General features: G+C 44.2%; 2 protein-coding genes across 2 annotated transcripts; both read left to right on the top strand.

The window, feature by feature from the left end:
- Positions 1-988: 988 nt before the first annotated feature.
- On the top strand, positions 989-3,546 carry tmem167b (transmembrane protein 167B). The gene is made up of 3 exons (XM_062474019.1): positions 989-1,139; positions 2,117-2,248; positions 2,446-3,546. Exons 1-3 carry the CDS (start codon positions 1,130-1,132, stop codon positions 2,526-2,528), a joined length of 225 nt encoding a protein of 74 aa, XP_062330003.1. The 5' UTR covers positions 989-1,129; the 3' UTR covers positions 2,529-3,546.
- Positions 3,547-4,137: 591 nt separating this feature from the next.
- On the top strand, positions 4,138-22,207 carry mapk14b (mitogen-activated protein kinase 14b). Its single transcript, XM_062474018.1, has 12 exons — positions 4,138-4,550; positions 10,300-10,429; positions 15,339-15,397; positions 16,300-16,411; positions 16,603-16,632; positions 17,831-17,878; positions 18,194-18,308; positions 18,699-18,770; positions 19,237-19,316; positions 19,705-19,783; positions 19,950-20,123; positions 20,196-22,207. Exons 1-12 carry the CDS (start codon positions 4,432-4,434, stop codon positions 20,261-20,263), a joined length of 1,086 nt encoding a protein of 361 aa, XP_062330002.1. The 5' UTR covers positions 4,138-4,431; the 3' UTR covers positions 20,264-22,207.
- The last annotated feature ends 2,365 nt before the right edge of the window (positions 22,208-24,572 follow it).

The following is a 24,572-nucleotide window of genomic DNA, read 5'->3' as shown; positions in this document are numbered from 1 at the left end:
AACCCTCAAGGAAGACAAGTAAAAACTCCCAGAAAAACTCACTAGAGGAGAAAAATTTGAAGAAACCTTGGGAGCAATTCATTGAGGGATCCCCTCCTCCAGAGACGGTTGGTGAAAGAGAGGAGCAGAACACAGGCTTAACATAGTCATACAGCAGGGAAATGTCAATGGGTATAATCTGCTGATATAATCTGTATCCCCTCTGTGACTTTTGCTTGAAAACAGCAGACATCTCCATAGTATTAGGTTCCACATGCACGAAACTTGGTCTGGTTACTCATACCAGTCCCCTCAACCTGCAGTTTGTCATTTTTATGTTTGTTTTTTTCCACCTTTATCCACCCCATAACTCTGACTAGGAAGGTCCCACATGCTTACTCTGGTTACCCTACTAGTCCCCTCAATGTACAGTAAGAATCATTTGATGCTGTAATCATTTTTTGAAAAATGTTTAAAAAAAAAGTTTTGAAAGTTTAAAAAATATTTTCGAAAAAGGTTTCGAAAAAAAGGATACACGGATACTTGTCTCATCCATTGCTTGATAATAGTTTGCTTCTCCTTGCTGTTCATTGCGTCAAGTACCCCCTCGATAATCTTCAATCGCATTTCCGGTTTAGCGAATTTGCCTTCAAAATAAGAGTTTGGCGTGAGCCATGCCAGAATGTGTGAATTCAATGTTCAGATCAAGACTAATTTCTATAATTAACATGTTTTTATTTGAGTTGAGATATCCTTGGTCCTTACGCCATCACTAATAATAATCATTTTAAATAGAAAAAACTACCATCAATTTTTGAATTAGCATTATTCTAAGCAGCATGAATGTAATTTTCTGTTACTGCCAAATCTGTCAACAACACAAAAAATTGGTTGGAAAAAAACAAGTTAATTCTAAACATTTCATATACTCCCCATCCTTTTAAGATGGCATGTTTTTAACTATGGTACATTTTGTATTGGGACCTTTATTTTGAATAGGTCTGACGAAATCAACAGGAAATTAGATGCTTTTATTGAGGCTGGCTTCACCTTCTACTGTACTGTTGAAGGAGGATACGTTTGACAACAACATGGATGATTAAACATAACTGACAATTCAACATAGGCTCGTATACAGCAACCTGCGATCATGACAAATGGTGGGTTTGCAAAATGTGGAGCTCATTTAGTAAAATGATCGTATTTGTTATGCAATGTTAGCTAGCTAGACTACATCGCCCGACATATATCTGTAAACGTGGCCCACACAGACATTAGCTAGTCAGTAAACCTGGCTAGTTAGCTACATAGTCACCCTACCGATTAAGTTGACATTAATTATATTGTATCAATACACCTTCCCTTTGTTTCAAACCGATCATTGTCTTTCGTTGCATAAAGGCAAGAGTAGGCCTAGCTAGTATGACGTTCTAGATGCTGCTAGCTAGGCTAACAGGGTTTGTACTGTACTATTACCTGGCTGCGGTTGCTTTCTAGCTAACCACTTCTATTTAGCTAGTAGTGTAAAACATGTTTCATTTTAGTCATTCCTATACATAAGTCAGCTAAGTTTGCAGTTCAGGATATCCATGGCTGGTTCTCTTGTTGACTGCTTTGTTTCTCTGCTAGCTAGCAAGTTAAATATGAACTAGCTAAGTGTTTCAGTCATGGCAGGCTTTTTAGTGATGGTGGTGAACTTTCGATCGCTATCGTAGCTAGGTTGCCATTACATCAGTTTTGTACTCGGTACGTTGTTATGAATTATTGAAACTCATACATGGTTGGTAGTTATGCTGTTAGGTTAGTCTAAGTAGATGGTTGTGTAACGTTACTTATTTTATGCAGTTCAGCTATTAACAGCACACAGGTGTAGACACACGAGTTGTCAAACCTGTCTAACTTGCATTGTTGAATTCTATCAGAGCTACTTCACTCAGTGGTCAGAGGGCACAAATGAGTCCATGGAAACATAACGTCAAACACCTACCATAACAAGTTAACATTTGTGTATGTAGACTAAGTTGTTTCTATTGCAGCATCTTTTCAAGTTAAGACATTGTATCCTCTTATTGTCAGTGAGACTATAAGTCAGTCTAGGAAGTGTAGGATAACGAGTGAGCCGTTCCTCTCTCCTTAGTGTACTCTTTCGACGGCATCCTGGTGTTCGGGCTGCTCTTCATCTGCACGTGTGCATACCTCAAGAAAGTTCCCCGTCTCAACAGCTGGCTGCTGTCAGAGAAGAGAGGACTGTGGGGAGTGTTTTATAAAGGTACGCTACAGAGCACTCTATGGATCCCAGTGTGTGGATTGCTTCTTGCATGTGACTCAGAATGTAGAGACAAAATTCAGAATTTCTGTCCAATGCTTTGCGTAATTAAAGAATGATGCGATTAATAGTACTGTTTTGTACTTTACAGTTATTTACTCAGTACTATTTTCTGTTCCTGTTGTCTTCCTCTTTCCCAGCTGCGGTGATTGGAACCAGGCTCCACATTGCCGTAGCGGTGTCCTGCATGTCCATGGCCTTCTACCTGGTCTTTTTAAAGTGACTGTTTACAGGCTGGGAGGGTGTAGGACTGGCCTGAACTGGGCTTGGCTGCTACACCCTAAGAGACATTGTTTGGACAATGTATGCAGTAACCCTCAAAGACCCTTTCTGAAACACAAGCAAATACTGCCCCCTTCTGGTGTGTGAATCATTCTACCCCTCACCTCCCACCTAGCATCTCTGCACCACACCATGTCAGTGGATTCAGACCAGCTACACAGTTACGATGGAGGGGAGGAAAACCAGACCGGGGTGGACATACTGCTGAGATGGTTTAAGTGTGTTTGAATCAGCTTCCCTAATGCTCCAGCTCAGAAGCCTGTGCACTTCTTTTGGGATATATTGTGCTGCGGGAGCTAAATCAAACATACCTCATCACATTTTAGATGTTTTGACCCAGTCTGGGCAGGGCTCTTCGGTGGTGGGTTAATTTGTCCTTATTGGCTTGTAAATTTGTATCGTCCCCGTCCCCCCCTTCTATGAATAATACTGTCTAGATATGAGACTTGCTGAAGAATGTACAGGTACAGGGGGCAGATAGCTGAGCTCCTTCAACATGTTTATTTACTGTAGAGACGCTGTGTATGCGGACCAGATGTTCTACATACGTTTCTTTCATGGCACCACAGAGCGAATTACACCACATCTTGCAAGCCAAGTGTGAGTTGTTTTGTTTGAAAGGGTATTCTATGTCCTGATAACCTTCCTTAGTAGAGAGAAATAGAATAAAGAGCTAAGTTAATATATGTACCTGTTGTTACTATTAACAATTTCTACATTTCTTGTGATAAGTTGCTGCACAAAGTCAATTTTGTATTTTATTTTTCATCCTCTAAAAAATTGGTTTAAACAACCAATCTGGCCTTGTTTATCAAACCATATAACAAATGTTGCTCTTGTTGTTTAGATTCAAAGGTTTATTGACCATTCAAGACCATTTATGACAACAGAGCTGTACATTATTGTTACATTTAGAGAAGCCTGTCTTATGCATGAAAGTAAATAAAGGACTGTATGAAGTTGATTTATTAATATACTTGTGGAGGCGGGATTTCTGTAAACTATAACTTTGAAAGGGTATAGAAGGAAGAAATATTTACATTTTGTTGCAAAGCCTCAAAGCAACTTTGAAAATAATCAAACTCCTTGGTTGGTTGCTTGACTGATCCAACATGAATTTCCATAGCTTTTACCTTTATTTTTGTATAAACATAAATTGTTACAGTTTTATCTGTTGTTGACCAATTGGAATTTTCAATAAATAGCCAAAAAATGCATTTCACAATTCTGTGTAGTTTGCTTAATTAAAGGATGCAATGCATTCTAAATCTCCATAGACTACATGACCAATATTCTTTGTATTTGATTAATTCTATAACAGAAACATTTGTTATCAAATGTCCTGGTTAACTTGAATACCTCGGCTATGTCAAATCAGATTTATATATGTTTTTTAATCTTTGTATGATGCATCTCACAAAAAGACCTGGGAATTCCCACTTGAAGTATTTCCCGTATTTCCCAGAAAGGAAACTGGGGTCACTTCACGCGAGACGTGGGAGTCGGGAGCGCGCTTGGTGCGTGACGTAAAACGTCTGTTCATGTTTCCTCCAGTCAGAACAAACACGACATGTCTCCATGTACGTCGGGAAAAATATACAGCAGTTGACCGCCTGTCTGGAGATATTTACTGTAAATGCACCTCAGAAACAACGTGCAACAATTAAGATTTGCATGACCAAAATTAGCATGGATGTGCAAAAACACATTTACGTATTTGAGTAACTATAGTTTTGGAGTTTGGTTGTATCGTTTTTTAGTTTCTAAAAGGGCATCACCACGCTTAAGAGATCAGAAGTTTCGGCTGGTTTGTTTTTCTATGCGGGACTGGTCTTTCTGCAGGAATGTCGCAGATGGAAAGACCCACTTTTTATCGACAGGAGCTCAACAAAACTATATGGGAGGTCCCGGAGCGGTACCAGAACCTGTCTCCGGTTGGTTCCGGTGCTTACGGATCTGTATGGTAAATACTGCTGGTCAACTTATTGCACAACCATTGTTATAGTTGGACGTTTTTGATAACGCCCAAACGTTCTCACGGTAGCCTAGTATCTTACGTGCATGGATGTTGCAAAGCTCGGGAATGGTTTCAACTGGGGAATACTTTTATTTACTGTGCACATTGTAAAGTTTTAAACGATGCAATCATCTCGCGCAGCCGTATCTGTCACGCAGCACTCGGGGTCGTTCGGATAGTTTCGGCGGGGATTATCTTTGTTTTTGTGCAGAAAGCAACATTTTGTGTTTTCATGGTGTTCTCGCCACACATCCAGTAAACGAAGCATTTACATTACATTTATGCATTTAGCAGACGCTTTTATCCAAAGCGACTTCCAAGACAGAGCTTTACAAGTGACTTTGTCTCACTGTATCGAAGCACGAGTAATTGCTTATGCCATGCGCGAGAACGTACTGTTTGTGTATATAACGATTTGCATACGAAAACTACTAGAATGTAGTTTGTTAAATAGAATCAAGATAGGATTGCCTACAAGAAATATTCTGCATGCCTGAAATATTGCCACAACTGTCAGTTCATGAAATCCAGTGCGTGAATAGGTAATGTCAAGGTTACCAGAGTTATAGAGGCTATGAGCATACGTTTGGTATTATTTTGTGATAGTATTGCGTCATGTCAACGCGATGCATGTCAACTGTACATTGTAGAAGATTTAATGTGGAAATGAACGCAAGGTAAATTAACCATTGGTATAGAGAAAGAACTTGCTGTCACAATGTTCTGTTTATTGTTGACATGTCGGCTACCGCACCTTAAAACATGCATTTGCCAGCAGCGATACAGTGAGACAAAGTCACGTGTTTTCCAGAAAAGAGGCCCATCCACGGTGAACGTATAGAGGCACGAGCCCGATGAGTCCAGAATGATGTCACCATCCTCCTGTTGTCTGCATGAGTCACAGTCCCGGGATTAGGTCTCTCCTCAACCGTGACTGTTAGTCATTATGCACTCAAGGTCTTTTTTTTGTCCCAAAAAAAAGACCTATAAACACTATAAACCATGTTCATGGTCTGACAACTAAAAAGATATAGTCCACCTGCTTCTGTTTCATCATTCAGCTGCTAAAATGTTCCTACTTGGCCACTTTTGAAAGAGAACTATTTGATATGACTGTACTTTGCAGGTAACGTGAAAAGAATAATTCAAATGAGCTTTTGCAACTTGGCATTACAGGAATGAACCAAACCTCCCCCAGCACTAAGATTACACAGCAGTAAAGGAAGGTGGAATTAGCCCGTTCCATAAATAGCCCACTAGCTTTTTCTGTACCAAGTCCAGTGTGACTTGGCTGCGGTTAAATGTGTTTCAGTATGTCTCCAGTTGGCCAGGGAGACAGTATGTCTCCAGTTGGCCAGGGAGACAGTATGTCTCCAGTTGGCCAGGGAGACAGTATGTCTCCAGTTGCCAGGGAGACAGTATGTCTCCAGTTGCCAGGGAGACAGTATGTCTCCAGTTGCCAGGGAGACAGTATGTCTCCAGTTGGCCAGGGAGACAGTATGTCTCCAGTTGCCAGGGAGACAGTATGTCTCCAGTTGCCAGGGAGACAGTATGTCTCCAGTTGCCAGGGAGACAGTATGTCTCCAGTTGCCAGGGAGACAGGCGTGCTTTGTTCCTCACGCTTCGGTCCTCCTTCCCCGGGGGGTACATTTGAACTTGAACCGCTTGAAGAATGTAAAGCCCCATTTATGTTTTCAACCTGTCCCTCAAAGGCACACTATCCCTCATAAGGAAACTCCCTGCTTGTCTATGAATTGTATGTCCCACCTTGATCTGGATGTCAGGTAGCTAACACGCTGGACAAGATTTGGCTTTCAACCTAACCCCTTGTTTTACCCTAGTTGAGTTTTACCTGACCTACAATTATGCCCGAAAAATTCAGGAATTCCCCTCAATCCTTATCCGATATCATTCTAGTCAGAGTCACTAGGTCTGATTATAAGTTAAATATAGTTGACGGATAGCAAGCTGGTAAGAGTTTGTTATGCAATAAGGTGCATGTAAACTTATTTCAGTCTGAAGTTTCACTTCCCCTGTTTTGGAGTTGTGATGCAAGCATGAAAAGTAAGAGTATGCTTTAATTGATAAGTTCCTAAATCTTTTCCCAAACATGCCCTGTAGTAGCTGTATTGTACAGTTTTGAGGAGGTTTATCTGTGGGATTGAGTATTGCAACATGCCACACACAATACACACGCAGACACACACACACACATTAGCACAGGCACCGTGTTATGTCCGGAGCAGAGGACCATGTTGTCTGTTTCTCATTCTGCTTCCTGGCTCTCTTCTGCTTCTCCTTAATGCTGTTGTCTTTACAGCCCACACTTTTACAGCTTATTGTTATTGCACTTAGCTTCATTACAGCATATTTGTGTGTGAGTGTGATTCCAGTCGTAAACTGTTTGTTCTGCCAATTAATCTGGCTTGATGGACTGTGACCTATGGGTGGGGTGAGCGAGTTTGTGTGCATACATTTGTGCCTGTATTTCCTTGTGTGTGTTTTAAAGTTTGTATGTGTCTTAGTATACATTCCCGGCGCCACCTTATTTCGTGTTCATTATTTGATAATACTGTGTCCATACAATGCTGACAAACACACACACACACAGAACATGTCTTTTCTGGAACAAGAACTTGTCCCAGAAAGGACATGCTGCTCTTGTTTACAGATGTTTACAATCAGTTAATGGTCTGCATATTTGGCCATTTTGTTCCCAAAGTTATTGGGTTTTTACATGCAATATGTTTTGAATGTTAACCCTAACACTAACCCTTGAATGTCTGTTTGAATATGTGATATATGTGAAGGAAGGTTTAGCACTGTATTCATTCACTGAGTTAGAGAATGAAGAAGAGAATCAGGGTTAGGCTAACCCTAAGCCTAACCCTAGCTTTATTACATAGGGAATTTAGCTATGGTTTACACTCTCACTGTACACAGAACAGGCATGAATTTCAAAAAACAAGGGCATGTAGACAGTACAAATGAAGTTAAAAGTTAAGCTAAAACAACAGATTAAAAAAAAATCTGCATATGAGCTGTTTACATAAACAAATTACTTTCTGAAATCTGAAAGCCATCCTTCGTCTCCCACTCAGCCACCTGCGTTCACAACTGTACAGTCTGATAAACTAAACTGCTTTATATCTTATTTGAAAGACTTGCTTCACCCAATGTCATTCGACTCTTTTTGGCCAACCAATAGATTTTGACACTTTTCCCACAAATGAGCCTTTTTGACCAAGACTTAAGTGAGATGTCCTGTGTGGTGAAGTTACACTAGGGAAGCTGTGTACCATCTGTTCGCTTGTCTCTCCTGCGCTGTGTGGCTATCTCAGAGGTTTCCTTAACTTACACACAGAAATTCTCTTGAATGCAAATTTCAGAAAGTTTAAAAATGAAAAAGAAAAATCTGTCATCTCAATTAATTTCCTCAGAACATCCCCAAACATTATTGCTTGAGAGGTCTGTACCCAAAACAACACACCTATGCTTACTTGGCAATTAAATTTGATTCTGATTCTGGATTATAGAGATGGGGATCTGTGTGGGTGATAAACTGGTTCTCCCTGATTCACACAGTGAGTCACACTTGCACATGCCATGCACATGCACAACAAATACATGACAGGTGCGATTCAGTTGTATGGATGAACAGCTAGCATAGTGCTGCTGTATGGATGAACAGCTAGCACAGTGCTGCTGTATGGATGAACACCTAGCATAGTGCTGCTGTATGAATGAACACCTAGCATTGTGCTGCTGTATGGATGAACAGCTAGCATAGTGCTGCTGTATGGATGAACAGCTAGCACAGTGCTGCTGTATGGATGAACACCTAGCATTGTGCTGCTGTATGAATGAACACCTAGCATTGTGCTGCTGTATGGATGAACACCTAGCATAGTGCTGCTGTATGGATGAACAGCTAGCACAGTGCTGCTGTATGGATGAACAGCTAGCACAGTGCTGCTGTATGGATGAACAGCTAGTATAGTGCTGCTGTATGGATGAACAGCTAGCACAGTGCTGCTGTATGGATGAACACCTAGCATAGTGCTGCTGTATGAATGAACACCTAGCATTGTGCTGCTGTATGGATGAACAGCTAGCATAGTGCTGCTGTATGGATGAACAGCTAGCACAGTGCTGCTGTATGGATGAACACCTAGCATTGTGCTGCTGTATGAATGAACACCTAGCATTGTGCTGCTGTATGGATGAACACCTAGCATAGTGCTGCTGTATGGATGAACAGCTAGCACAGTGCTGCTGTATGGATGAACAGCTAGCACAGTGCTGCTGTATGGATGAACAGCTAGTATAGTGCTGCTGTATGGATCAACACCTAGCATGGTGCTGCTGTATGGATGAACATGTAGTGTCATCGTCTGAAAGTTAGCCTCCACTGCCCCGGCTTGTTCCTGCTAGCGAACCAAACCTACTCCTGTTGGACGACGTTTGTCTTTGTCTGGGCACGCCAAGTTCCATCAGGAGGTAAATATATCCACAACTGCACGCTAGCAGACACACAAACCAGCGTGTCTGCTGAGCACTGAAAACTACCACTACCCAGACTGCTACAACACTGGCCTACTTACGACTTCCTGGAAAAGGGATTCGTCAGACATCTCGCTACACCAGCTCCTGTTGCCTTGGCAACAGAGTAGGAAAGGCCATTGTTATTGCTCTCAAACATCAGTGGGTGGGTGGGGCTTCAGTGGGGCAGCAGGACCTGGAAGGGATGTGAATGTTTTATGGACCCAATTTACAGAAATATTAAAAGAGTTCTGGCCATTTTTTTGTGTGGGCTGAAACCTAAGTTAGAAGTTACACCTTGTGTGAGCTTCCTAGTTAGGCTGCAGCCAAAGCAACACTGAGCAAAAAGCCCTGTGTCCCTTCAGAGGAAAGCCCCTCTCCTTCAACTGTTGCATGGTGCTGAAGGTTCCTTCCTGTCAGCCTCTCCTGGGATGGGTGTGGAATGAAGGGGGCTTTCTCCTGGGTTAGGGTCAGCCAGCTAACCCTCTCCTGGAACTCCACAGGGGTACACACTCATGCACGCATGGCTTTGGTATTGGATGATGCCCTGCCGTAAGTGAAAACCTTAGCCCAAACAGGCTGCTCTACCAGACAGCAGCTCTACCAGGCAGCAGCTCTACCAGGCAGCAGCTCTACCAGACAGCAGCTCTACCAGACAGCAGCTCTACTAGGGAGAGAACAACAGACAACCATCAGTCGTGTTTGAATACAAAAAACGAAGGCTAATCCACCACATTCCTGCCCTAACCCTAACCCAGTCTGCTTATGGTTTCAGCACAATGTTGAAAGTGAGCTGTCATTGTAATTAAGTTTGCATAACAGGTTCATACAGTTACTAGTTTCATTCGCAAAACAATGGCGCTACTGTCCTGTGAGTTGAATGTACATTATAACAGACATAGCTCCTCTCGGAACTGTGGGAATGCAGTTACATTTTGGATGAAATGAGGCGATCGAGGTGAATCTGATGTATGAGATGTGACACTTGATCACTGAGATAATAGAGGGACTTGAGGTGGGGTGGGACAAGGAATAGGGGTGGGGTGAGGTGGGACTAGGAATAGGGGTGGGGTGATGTGGGACTAGGACTAGGTGGGGTGAGACACCTCGTCGTATCTGTACCTCACTGCTCGTCATGGTTTTGTTTCCTCAGCTCGTCGTACGACACCAAGACTGGTCTCAAGATCGCCGTGAAGAAGCTGTCCCGGCCGTTCCAGTCCATCATCCACGCCAAGAGGACCTACCGAGAGCTGAGGCTGCTGAAACACATGAAGCACGAGAATGTGAGTCCCTCTTCTAACCCCACCCCCTCTTGTGTATCTAACTACTCCATCTAGCCTCTCTTAGCTCTCTTAGCCCTCCTGTAACATCAATCCCTTTATTAGTGATGAATAATTAGACACATTTCACAGGGAACTGTTAAAGATGAACTTGACCCCATATTTGAAGGTCATGAAGACAACATTCCGCTGCATGAGAGAGCCCAGGCTGTTCAGGGAGAGAATAGTGTAACTGTTCACACCTGGCTTTGACTGAGCAGCGAGGATACAGCACAACTGGAAGGCCAGGGGTTTTCCCAGCAGAGCAAGATCAAAACTACCCAGCAGGCACCAGGGCTCCTCTGCACTTTGCAGGACAACACTCATACAGATAGTGATAGTGTCAATCAGGAAATGTCTGTCAGAGAGGGCCAAGCATTTTCTTTCTTGACTTTCACTCTCTCTCTGGCACTCTGCTCTAGATCAACTCTCCCAGTCGAAGTCAAGAGCGTGTTTGTGCAACTGACTCTGGGAAGGAGGGTGTGGGTGTGCGTTATGAAATGTTATTGATTGCCTTCTCCTAACCGGAACTGAAGATGTTTGTTTCTCTTTAGTGCAGTGTAGGCCGGAGGTCAAGAGGTAGATGGGGTGTAGGATGTGTTGTGTGTGTGAATGTTTTGGTTTGTTCCTGTGTGTGCGTGTGTGTGTGTGTCTGGTGGGGTCAACTGGAAGGTCTCCATAACAGAGGCATGTTAGTCGACACCCTTCCTCCTGTGTTCCCTCCCGCCTCACAACAGCCCTATCCCTGTCTCTTGCTGACTCATAGCTGGAAGTAACACCTTGCCTCCTGTTACTCACAACTGGGCTCTCTATGGCTTATATTCCAGTTCTGTTTTGTTGCCTAGCATTTCAAAGTAGTTGCAACAGACCAGCTGTTATGCAATGCTGGTATAGAAGAACAAAGACAACATTTTCTTCACTATATAGCAGGTTCAGGTGGACAGGGAAAGGCAGCTAAGCTAGCCTAGCACACGTAGGGTCAGGTTCCACTGAATGATTCAACTCTGTTGAGAAATATTGTGGGTCAAACGGTCATGTCTGGTCTGCAAGTTGAGTTGAGACATGTAAACGTCCATACCGCTGCACTGCAGAAAACAAGCTGGGGTACCTGGGCTGCCTGTGGTAGTTCTGTGGAGCCACTCAACTATCTTTGATGTGTTATCTTAGCAGTCTTCTCTAATCTTGTGCTAGAAACCTCCTTGAGTGGGCATAGGGTAGAAAGCCTGCTGTTAGTTAACAGTTAGTAGGGACGTCTCCTGAAGTTTACTTTTTGCATGAAAATGTTAAAACTACAATAATGCAACAGTGCAAAGACGGTGCTTGGCTGTTTTTTGCTCTCTATGTTTATCCACTTCACTGTTGCCAGGATACTGCCTGGGTTTTTGTTTTTTGTTAGCACTTGTCGAACCAATCACTGTTAATCTTGGCCAGAGCCCACCAATGGCTGCAGACCTTTTCCCTATGTGGGCGGTCTCCTCTTTGTTGTTATGATACCCACCTGGGGGGGGGCAGCTCTGCTCTGCACCTCCACCCACTTCAGTGTTTCCCACACATAGACTAATTGTGGCGTATTCGTTCAGCTGCATTTCCTTTCCCTGCTTTCCCTCCGTCTCTCTGTCACTCACGCGTCTCACACACACACACAGTCACAACGTCAGCATACATTAGCAACAACGTATATATATGCCGTTCTAGTAAGACAGACAGCTATATCAGCGAGCCTTCAGCATTATTACCGTAGCTAAAAGTCTACGAAAGTTGAGGCTACTTTTCGCTAGGTACCTACAAACATGTCTTAATCTGCTAAACAAGTGTGTTCCCCTTCGTTCTTTAGGTGAGCAGTCTTACGAGCCCTACTTACCCAGCGTCATGGAGCCAACCAGCTAAATAGTCATTTAGCACTTGCGTTGTTACCTGCATATATGCAGAAATTGTTTAAAATATTTTCAGGCTTCAAACAGTGCTGCTCAAGCAGAAAGACAGGGTCAGGGATAGAAAGAGATACTAGATTCATTAGGCATTGAAGAAAGAGTAGGAGAGGAGGACAGCATCCAACATGCTGCTGTGAGAGAGCCAGCTGAAGCAACAGATGAGGTGGACAAACAGATGTAGAAACAGGCAGCTAGGAAAGCAGGTCTCAGGACAAGGGAACTCATTTCTATTCTTCGGTTTCTGGCAGATAGGACTTGAATGGGGTGTGAATTTTGTATAGGGTGTTGAATGTGTGGATTTTGGGTTGAGCGTGTGGATTTTGTGAAGGTGTGAATCATTTTTTATTCATATTTAATATAATAAAGTTATGTGTCACAAATTATTAACAAAGGAATTATTTTGACCCCCCCCGACACGGGGGGGGGGGGGGAACACTGCACTTACACACACACATACTGCCTGCAGGCTCTCTCTTTCTGTCTCTCTGTCACACAAGGAATCATAGTAATGAAAATGAACATACACACACTCTAGCATCCTTGGCTCTGAGCAGTTTCCTATTGTGCCCATCATTCAACTGTTGTCTGAAAGCTGCAGTCATCCAAAGCCACTTTCATTGTCACGGTCCAATCACTGCTCTCGTTCACCTAACGGTGCGTGTCCACTTCAGCGTTTTTTAACGCTCTGCACCGCTTGCCTTCCCACAGTGCACCGCGCTCGGGGGCATGTTAGACAAGTTGTAGTTCTCTAAGGTCACTGTTGTAGTCATGGCCAAGCATGCAGACTTGGGTTCCTGTACTCACAATATCACTCAAAATACCACTTTTACACAACATTTGTGTAAAAAGACACAATTTTACTAGTGCAAGATTACAATAGAGTACATGCTACACCACATGCTCAACCAGTCGTTTGTCGGCTTGGCTAGCGAGCTAGCAGTGGCACAGAACAGTCACGTAATGTGACGAGACTGAATTTAAAAGTATAAAAACACACCAGGGACACTGACAACATCGGCAACCCTGCACCATGCATTATTGTTTTAATGAAATCTTTAAATTCAGGCTCGTCACATTACGTAACTTTGTTCTGAACAGGCCTGGGTGTGCAGACACATACGATAGGTTTGGGGAGGGGGAGGTGGGTTAAGAAGAGTAGAGAAGGTAGAGAAAAGTTTGTGAGGGTTTGAGGCAGAGTTAATTTTGTTCAGGAAGTAGTGAGTTTTAATTTACACTATAAAAATACAAAAAATACAAATAGTACAAAAGATACAAATGTGTAAAGTAGTGCAAATTGCAATGTGTTTAAGATAATTAAAGTCAGTGTGAGCCCTTGGCCTTGTTGAAGAGGCCAACAGTGGATGGAAAGAAACTGTTTTTGTGGCGTGAGGTTTTGGTCCTGATGGACCGCAGCCTTCTGCCGGAGGGGAGTAGCGGAAACTGAGTGTGTCCAGGATGGGAGGAGTCGGCCACAGTCTTCCTCGCTCGCTTAAGGGACCCCGAGGTGTGTTGGTCCTCGAGGGTAGGCAGATTGCAGCCAATCACCTTCTCTGCAGTGTAGATGATACGCTGCAGTCTGATCTTGTCGTTTGCAGTGGCAGCAGCGTACCAGACGGTGATGGATGAAGTGAGGATGGACTCAATGATGGCTGTGTAGAAGTGCACCATCATTGTCTTTGGCAGGTTGAATTTCTTTAGCTGCCATAAGGAAGTACATCCTCTGTTGTGCTTTTTTGGTGAGGGAGGGTTATGGGGGTGAGTGGGGCTGTATTCTTCCTGAAGACGCTCTGGATAAGAGCGTCTGCTAAATTACTAAATGTAAGTCCACAACCATCTCCACTGTCTTGAGAGCAATGAGCTGTTCCGGCTACACCAGGTCACCAGGTTGTCGGCTTCCCACCTATAATCAGACTCGTCCCCGCCAGAGATGAGCCGGTGTGGTGCAGATGAGTGGTGTCGTCCGCAAACTTCAGGAGTTTGACGGACTGATGACTGGAGGTGCAGCTGTTGGTGTACAGAGAGAAGAGCAGAGGGGGAAAGGACGCAGCCCTGGAGATCCAGTGCCGATGGACCGGGAGTCAGAGACTTGTGTTCCCAGCTTAACACACTGCTTCCTGTCAGACAGGAAGTCTGTGATCCACCTGCAGGTGGAATCAGGCACGTTCAGCTGGGAGAGCTTGTCCTGAAGCAGGGCGGGGATGATGGTATTGAAGGCAGAGCTGAAGTCCACAAACAGGATCCTGGCGTAGGATGCTGGGGAGTCCAGGTGCTGTAGGGTGAAGTGGAGGGCCATGTTAACTGCGTCATCCACAGACCTGTTGGCTCTGTAGGAAAACTGCAGGGGGTCCAGTAGATGGTCTGTGATGGATTTAAGGTATGCCAGCACCAGGCACTCGAAAGACTTCATTACCACAGAGGTCAGGGCGACGGGTCTGTAGTCATTATGTCCCGTTGGCCTTGGCTTTTTGGGTACAGGGATGATGATGGAGGACTTGAGACAGGCTGGCACATGGCATGTCTACAGGGAAGTGTTAAAGATGTAGGTGGAGACAGCTGGTCTGCACAGAGCTTGAGGGTGGCAGGGGAGACAGCGTCCGGCCCAGCTGCTTTGCGTGGGTTCTGCCTCTTGAAAAGTCTGTTAACTTCACCCTCCTGAATGGAGAGTGTCGTCACTGTGTTGATAGGGGGGGAGGAGGGGAGGGAAGGGGTAGTTCAGGACAGTCCAATTGTCTTTCAAATCGACAGTAGAACTCATTCAGGTCGTTGGCCAGGCGAGAGTCGTTAGTGGAGTGGGGGGCTCTGGGCTTGAAGTTGGTAATCTGCCTGAGCCCTCTCCAGACAGATGCAGAGTAGGGTTAGGGTTAGGGTTAGACTGTAAGGGTGTAGGGGTTTAAGACTGTAAGGGTTCAAGGGTTAACAGTGTTTTCTGTTCTGTTCTGCAGGTGATTGGTCTACTGGATGTCTTCACCCCTGCCACCTGTCTAGAGGAGTTTAATGACGTGTGAGTAGCTCTCTCTATCTGCCTTTCTTCCATTTTTCTCCCTCTGTTTCTCTCCCTCTGTTTCTCTCTTCTTTCTTTCTGTCCATCCCTCTCCCCTGTGCTCTCTCTTTCTCTCCCCTGTCCTCTCTTTTTCTCTCCCCTGTCCCCTGGGTCTGTTTCTGTTTGGCCCCCCCGGTGTGTAGAGCAGTGATGTCACACTATACCCCGTATCCACGGTAATTATTCTTCCGTGTCTCGGGGTCTGCTGTGTGCTGAACACTCAGTTAGTAACCTTGAGACCTGATGTGACTTACACACACACATACACACACACACACAAACACACACATATAAAGGCTGTACAGAGGCTTCAAGCCCCTAACACTTTTACACAAACAAGATCACTGTTCTGTCCCCTCTTCAGCTCTTACGATCATGACCTTTGACCTTTTTGTAGATGCTGTGGGTGGGGCTTAGAGGCAGAGGGCTGGTTAGGGAAGGCTGCTTCTCACGGCCTAAATAACCAACACCCACATAACCCTAACCCTTTCCTGTGGGTCTGTCAAGTACAGGTAAATCACTGGATCATTACTGACTGGTTCAGTTTGCAGATGGTGCCAATATACGCTTACACACACACACACACCAGATTCCTGATTTGATCCTGCAGCTGACCTCGGGGCCAGGAGCCAGACTCGGCTCGACTTCTCAAAGCGCCAGAATGTTCCGGAAAAACGCTGCAACATCTCTGGGCTTTCCAGGAAACTACCCAACATGTTTTTGTTTGATGATGTCATTGCTTTTGTAGTCCTGGCAAGCAGAACTACAAACCCCACCTCACCAGTCTAGACGTCTGCCAGCGCGTGCGTGTCTCTGCGTCTCCACGGCGGGGTGTGATTGGTATTGTTGTGTTTGACTGACAGGTACCTGGTGACCCACCTGATGGGGGCGGACCTCAACAACATCGTTAAGTGTCAGAAGCTGACTGACGACCATGTCCAGTTCCTCATCTACCAGATTCTGCGGGGGTTAAAGGTCAGGGGGGAGGTCAGAATGGGCATGTGTAGGTGTGTCCCCTTTGGTAACAGCCCGGCTCCCAGGTGTAGGCACACTGTAATCAGTAATTGAATTAAAGATAAAACTATTTATGGCCCCTTTTCTCAAATATCCGTGACCATAATAAATCACGGTAATATGCACTTACAAATTGTGTTTTTGTTTTGCAGTACATTCACTCGGCAGATATCATACACAGGGTAAGGTCGGCTGTACATTAGTGTCTAACATGTCAGTATATATCACATTTGACCAGTTCATGTATCCCTTCTAACCCTAACCCTTCAGTTGGTTTATGTGTGAGCTGTCGCATGCTGCATTATCAGATGTCAGAAAGATGTCAGAGGGCCGTGCAGTACTGTGTCCGCTCCTGCCGCGCGGTACTGTTTCCCCTCCTGCCGCGCGGTACTGTGTCCGCTCCTGCCGTGCGGTACTGTGTCCGCTCCTGACGCGCGATACTGTGTCTGCTCCTGCCGCGCGGTACTGTGTCTGCTCCTGACGCGCGGTACTGTGTCTGCTCTCCTGACGCGCGGTACTGTGTCCGCTCCTGCCGCGCGGTACTGTCCGCTCCTGACGCGCGGTACTGTGTCCTGTGTCCGCTCCTGCCGCGCGGTACTGTGTCTGCTCCTGACGCGCGGTACTGTGTCTGCTCTCCTGACGCGCGGTACTGTGTCTCCTGCCGCGCGGTACTGTGTCCGCTCCTGCCGCGCGGTACTGTCCGCTCCTGACGCGCAGTACTGTGTCCTGTGTCCGCTCCTGCCGCGCGGTACTGTGTCTCCTCCTGCCGCGCGGTACTGTCCGCTCCTGACGTGCGGTACTGTGTCTGCTCCTGCCGCGCGGTACTGTGTCTGCTCCTGACACGCGGTACTGTGTCTCCTCCTGCCGCGCGGTACTGTCCGCTCCTGACGCGCGGTACTGTGTCTGCTCTCCTGACGCGCGGTACTGTGTCTGCTCTCCTGACGCGTGGTACAGTGTCCGCTCCTGCCGCGCGGTACAGTGTCTCCTCCTGCCGCGCGGTACTGTGTCCGCTCCTCCCGCCCGGTACTATGTCCGTTCCTGTCGTGCGGTACTGTCTGCTCCTGACGCGCGGTACTGTGTCCGCTCCTGCCGCGCGGTACTGTCCGCTCCTGACGCGCGGTCCTGTGTCCGCTCCTGACGCGCGGTCCTGTGTCCGCTCCTGCCGCGCGATACTGTGTCTCCTCCTGCCGCGCGGTACTGTCCGCTCCTGACGCGCGGTACTGTGTCTGCTCCTGCCGCGCGGTACTGTGTCTGCTCCTGACGCGCGGTACTGTGTCTCCTCCTGCCGCACGGTACTGTGTCCGCTCCTGCCGCGCGGTACTGTGTCCGCTCCTGACGCGCGGTACTGTGTCTGCTCCTGACGCGTCTGTCTCCACGCAGGACCTCAAGCCCAGTAACCTGGCTGTGAACGAGGACTGCGAACTCAAGGTGAGGAGAATATGACATGTATTTTTTTCTCACTCCAGTAGTTAAGATTACATTTAAAAAACTGTGTTTGTGAGGAGTCTGAAATGAAAGGATATTTAAATCACCCACCACAGGCGCCTGATTCAATAAAACTTACATAAACTAATAAAAACTCGAAAGACACGACTGCAGGGTTATGTGTTTAGTTTTATTATATTTAAACATGGGCTGTATGGGCCACCTACACATGCTGAGTAGCCCAGAGGAGCTTATCTTTTCTTCATCCTACACGCTTGCATGCATTACCGTACACACACACACACCATACTCTCCCAGATCCTGGACTTTGGTTTGGCGCGACACACAGATGACGAGATGACGGGTTATGTAGCAACACGGTGGTACCGCGCCCCGGAGATCATGCTCAACTGGATGCACTACAACATGACAGGTAACACACACATACACAACGTGACAGGTAACTCAAACACACTCATACACACACATAACACAACATGATAGGTAACAGACACACGTACACACACACAACACATAATGATAGGTAACACACACACAACACAACATGATTGGTAACATACACACACACACACAACACGATAACATTACACATGGGAGAAGACATCTTGCATGATGTCCTCCAGTATTACACAGAAGTGCAGACACTCTAAACTGACTAGTGGTTATAGAGAGGATTAAACCTGTGTGTGTGTGTGTGTGTGTGTGTGTGTGTGTGTGTGTGTGTGTGTGTGTGTGTGTGTGTGTGTGTGTGTGTGTGTGTGTGTGTGTGTGTGTGTGTGTGTGTGTGTGTGTGTGTGTGAAGTGGATATCTGGTCAGTGGGCTGCATCATGCCAGAGCTGCTTACAGGACGGACTCTCTTCCCCGGCACCGACCGTATCCTTTATTCATCCTGCCACGACAAAGCAGGAGTTACTCTGGTAACCCTTACAAAAAAGAAGTATATTAAAGTATACTATAAGTATACTAAAATATGGATAGTACACTTTTAGTTCACTTTTGATATACTTTTAAGAAGTATACTTAGAAAATAGTTCACTTTTGATATACTTTTAAGTATGCTTTGAAAATAGTTCACTTTTTATACACTTTTAAGGAGTATACTTAGAAAATAGTTCACTTTTGATATACTTTTAAGTATGCTTTGAAAATAGTTCACTTTAGTTCACAGACCAAACATGAACCAACATGATACGGAAATCAAACACACACCAGTTGTAAACAAACTGCAACACATAAATAGACGCACATAGCAAGTAGATCCCTGCTCCTCCTGCTCTGTGCTGCTGTTTAGAAACACTTTGACCTCAATGTTATGACCTCCCTTGACCCGGAAGCTAAGATATAAACCAGCTGCAGCAGATCATGCGTTTGACCGGCACGCCTCCGGCCTCCCTCATCAGCAGGATGCCCAGCCACGAGGTGAGCCTCCTCCTTCCCAGCTGCCCCGGCTGCAGACACACCTGCCAACCAGAACACCCTTCCTGTCCCCCTGCCAACCAGAACACCCTTCCTGTCCCCCTGCCAACCAGAACACACTTCCTGTCCCCCTGCCAACCAGAACACACTTCCTGTCCCCCTGCCAACCAGAACACACTTCCTGTCCCCCTGCCAACCAGAACACACTTCCTGCCCCCCTTCCTGTTTTTTATCATATGAAAAGACGAAAATACATAAAACATATTGCAACATACAGGAGCAACATTAATCAATGTTAGTTTATGTTCATACAAGAGCAATGTTATAAAGGTTAGTTTGTGTTCTTACAGTAGTAATATTACATTCTGCAACCGCAATCTCTTTTTAACAGGCCAGAAACTACATTAACTCCCTTCCACAAATGCCCAAGAGAAACTTCGCTGATGTGTTCATTGGTGCCAACCCGCTAGGTAATCAATAAGAGTCTGATCATGTTTAACCACTAGGTAATAAATAAGTCTGATTATGTTTAAGCAGCTCTCTGGCTCCCCCTCCTCATTACTGTCATTAATTGTCTTTTGTCCTTTCTTTTCCTCTCTCTCTCTCCATTCTTTCTGTTTCAACCGTCCACCCCAGCGGTGGACCTGCTGGAGAAGATGTTGGTTCTGGACACTGACAAGCGGATCACAGCGGCCGAAGCTCTGGCCCACCCCTACTTCTCCCAGTACCACGACCCGGATGACGAGCCCGAAGCCGAGCCCTACGACCAGAGCTTTGAGAGCCGCGAGCTGGAGATAGAGGAGTGGAAAAGTAAGTGACGGGAGGGTTGGGAAGAGAGGGATGTAGGCTTGTTTATGGTGCTGACTACTCTCCCTCTGTCAGGGTTGACCTACGAGGAAGTGATCAGCTTCGAGCCGCAGGTGTATGACACGGACGAGATGGAGTCTTGAGTGGGAGAGGCCACCTCTAGACACGCCCCTCCTGCTTAAAGCTGCGCGAGGCGATCAATCAACTCACTGGACTTCTCCACAAACAAGACAAACCAAACCAGAGAAACCATGACATTCAAGTGCCTGTTGGTGTTCGTGTCAGGGTGGAAGCGACCACGCCCTCTTAGGGTGGAAGCCAAGCCCTCTTAGGGTGGAAGCCACGCCCTCTTAGGGTGGAAGCCACGCCCTCTCAGGGTGGAAGCCACGCCCTCTCAGGGTGGAAGCCACGCCCTCTCAGGGTGGAAGCCACGCCCTCTCAGGGTGGAAGCCACGCCCTCTTAGGGTGGAAGCCACGCCCTCTCAGGGTGGAAGCAACGCCCTCTTTCTGCTCTGTTGGGAGCCTGGACATTCGTTTGATCTACTTTGTCTTCTGATGTGTTTTTCACTTTCTAAGATAGCACAACGTTCTACACAAAGTACCTTAGTAAATAACGGTACTCCAATCTTGTTTTATTAAACCCTCAGAAGATCTAAAATATCCATGCTCCCTGCTTGGAACAGTTATTTATGATTTATTTTCTAGTTTGGATCTTTCTTGCGAGTTGACCTCCTTTTGAAAGAACATTTGTTGAAATACCCTCCACTCTTTTCTTACCTAACCTAGGCTTGCTCAGTAGAACCGAGCAGTGTTTTCTTTATTGCCATTGTCTAGAATATTTAAATATACAGTATATAATATATATACGGCTGTGTTGATCATGGAATTGATCATGTGCACCAATTATAATGGCCATTTCTAAACAGAATAATATACTTTATATACCCTCCCCCAGCACACAGTTTTGAATGTCACCCCTTAGTGACACAAAGACTTGCAGGATGGTTCCAGAATCCAACTAATCCAAATCAGTGAATAAGTGTATAAGTCTGACTAGTCTAAGAGGATCAATAAGTCCTAAGATGGAGAATGTACATTTTGCCAGGTTGTGTATTCACTTATTTGACCCATTCCTTAAATCCATGCTTTCACTCCCTTGTAAGACTTTACGATGTGTTAGCATAGACATGAGGGTCATGTGAAATGGTTTCTGCAACAATCTCAAACAGTTTAAAAAACATGCAATCAGTGTGGGTTTTCTTTCAAGTGCAAAATTATGTCCAGTTTTGCTAAGAACGTAAGATGATGTTTACGTGACACCATCACCTGAAATAGAGGGAACACTGGAGTGCAGTCATATCTTATAATGTAATTTCAATCTTATTTCAGAGTATTTTCATTTTTGTTGCATTTTTTTTTATAGATGTCTAATATTAAATATTTGTATTTAAGAGGGGGGTTGTCTTCTCCTGTTAGGATTGAAGACGAAGGCGTTCCCTTAGCTGTCAGAAGGCTGCATTACCCTAGCTTCAGTTTGTTTAAATGCTCTTCTATTATTTATGCTGTGTTCGAACACATCTATATCCAGAATCCATTTCTGTTATGTACATTAAACAAGGTTCTTTATTATATCATTTTTTGCTTTTTATAATATAATTGTAGGACTTTTGTATATTGAATAGAATACAGGTTTTGTGAACCAAAATGTATTCAGGGCGGCCATGTCTTTGTGTTGAATAGAGAGTCTGTGAGAAGGTGTCGCTTGGTTGACTGTGTAAACACGTTTACAGGATACTGAAGGGGAATGCTGACGCCTCATGTTTTATAATACTACAATGGATTAAGGTAGCTAGTTTACAGAATTATATTTATAATCCTGTCCATCAGACAGGTCTCATCCCATTTGACCTTTTGTTGTTTTTCTTTGGTTGTTGTTGCTTGGTTGAGATGCTTTTATCACTTACACGATCAGACATTTATTTACTATGTGTACTTAAATGATTCACCACATTCTGAACCAAGAGGGCAGGTAAAGTTGCCTGTAAAACCACTGGTAGAAAATAAAGGCAGTTATTTTCCAAAAACTGTCTATTGTCTTGTCAGTGTTTTTGGTACCGATATTTCTCTGATCACAATTTAAATTGTCTTTTATCTCTAAAGTACTTGTTCAACCTCCACATCTATTCTAGTCTTTGACAATGCTGTGGTAGCCTACAATCAATGCACATGATTATGTAGACTTCATTTGTCTGCTGTTTCCTACGTTATGAATTGCTTATGTTATGTTGATCAAAATATACTGTATTGGTTCTCTGTTGTCTTACCAGCACAAACACCTAAACATTTAGCTCATAACAGAAGTAATTACATGCACAATGGTTGAGCCAGTTGTCATAATTGTAGACCTAATTCACCATACAGCTCTTGAACATTTGCAATGTGCTGGCAGTTTTGACATCAGTAAACACATACATTTATGTAACAATTCACTGATCTATATATATGAAAGTATATCCACTTTATATTGTCGTTCTGTTCTCTAGCCAGCCCCTTTGAAAGCAGCTGAATATCGGTTGTAAAAGCGAATGTCCTTATTTTCCTGGCTTAGTTTCATTTAATTGCGAATGCCTTTGTTACAGTTTTTCTCAATTGCTAGAACACAATTTATGAAACCTTGATTAAAACATTAAACACAACCTCATCTTCAAGCACTATTTACAAAACCTCTGACTCTTCTTGCAAAATCAAACTTTCGCCTCAAAACAGATTTACCTGCTCTCAAATCATAAACAAAGTGATCCAAATTACATACACTATCAAGCAGTCAGTAAACAATACACCAAAAAATAGAAAGCACATTGTTCAAAACATATAGTTCTCAGGGAGAACATTTTTTATCTCAAAAAAAATTTCATATTCAACCGTCATTGTCTTTTTATGAGCGAAAACATGTCCTATCATAGTAGCTCAAAATTGATCAGAAATTTCTACTCTGCTTTGCTCTTTTTTTCCTCCTCCTTGTACGCCTATTTTTACCGTACTGTACCCTGCATCTCACAAACTTGTCCTTTGTCTCTGTGATACTGTAATTCTTGTTCTATGATATGAACCTGCAACCAGTCAAAATATATTGAGCAGTCAGTGCTGTAACTGTAACCAGACCAGACTCAGGATCCAAGTGCAGAGGGTTTATTAAAGAGCAGGGTAGTCCAGGAACAGGCAGAGGTTGATACACAGGCAGGCGAAGTCGCTCCGGAGTAAAAATCGCATCAGTCAAAAAATGCGTCATGAAGAGGATAAAAACATATATAAATCGCACTGGACTATAAGTCGCATTTATTTAGAAATGTATTTCACAAAATCCAAGAGCAAGAACAGACATTTAATCTGGAAAGGCAAGTTATTCAACTACACAATAGCACACAAAACAACAGGCTGAATAGGTGTCCGGTATGTTACAGTTTTTTACAATCGCTTCCAAGAAGCGATTGTAAAAGGAAGCGTTTTACAAGTTTCCTAAACTCTTAATGCGCCAACACACCTACGACACACAATTGGCAAAACAGTTTCTCAAAATCACACAATGTAAACTAAACTCAAACACTAATTGTCATAACACAAAAATACACTAAACATGACACCATGTTTAGTGTACACTAACACACGTTCTCTTTCCACAGGAACATTTAATCAATCATAGCATAATGTCATAAAAAACACTAACATCAGAAGGAATTACAGAAACTGCATTATTTTATGTGTCAGGTCTCATATATGGATTATAGATTGTGTTTGCAATGCAGTTTCTTTTGAAGCCTCTCTACATTTTTGTTTTGTTGGGTTTAGTAAATGCATGCATTTTGTTTCTTTTGCTGCAGAAATTCAGAACAAAAAATAAATGACCCATCTCAGAGTATAGCTTTATAGAATGTACTGTATTGAAAGACAGAAACGTAATTGCTCAGGACATTACTGCAAGAAATATGCAATATAACTGCCATTTACAGTATTACCCTAGCTCTGGCCCTTCTCTGAGTGCCACCACACATTCTAACTCCTCTCCCTTGCCCTTGTCCCACTCCTCTCCCTTGTCCTGGTACTTGTCTTCCTCTCCCTCGTGCAGGCATTACTGTATTCTTACTTTCTTTGTGTTGCTCTATGTTGTTCTTTTTCCACACAAGATCAGCCCAAAGAGGTCCTCTTTACTGTATATACCATATGGTCATGCGATTGAAAGAACCTCAACACTTGAGTGTTTCCTAGTTGGGAATCAGCTGTGATTTACAGTATTTGCATAACTTCAACCAGCTTTTTCTCAGTAGCAATGGAATAAAATACAGGGGATATATTTGTGTTTCAATTCACAATATGAACAGCTGTTCACTTTGACTTTAGCCAATAAGTTAGGTTTTGAACATTATGTTATCTGTTCTGACATACAGTGTGAAAGCA

This window comes from Osmerus eperlanus, chromosome 1 (assembly GCF_963692335.1).
Source record: "Osmerus eperlanus chromosome 1, fOsmEpe2.1, whole genome shotgun sequence".
Classification (NCBI taxonomy): Eukaryota; Metazoa; Chordata; class Actinopteri; order Osmeriformes; family Osmeridae; genus Osmerus; species Osmerus eperlanus.
This window is presented reverse-complemented; position numbering and strand designations above follow the sequence as displayed.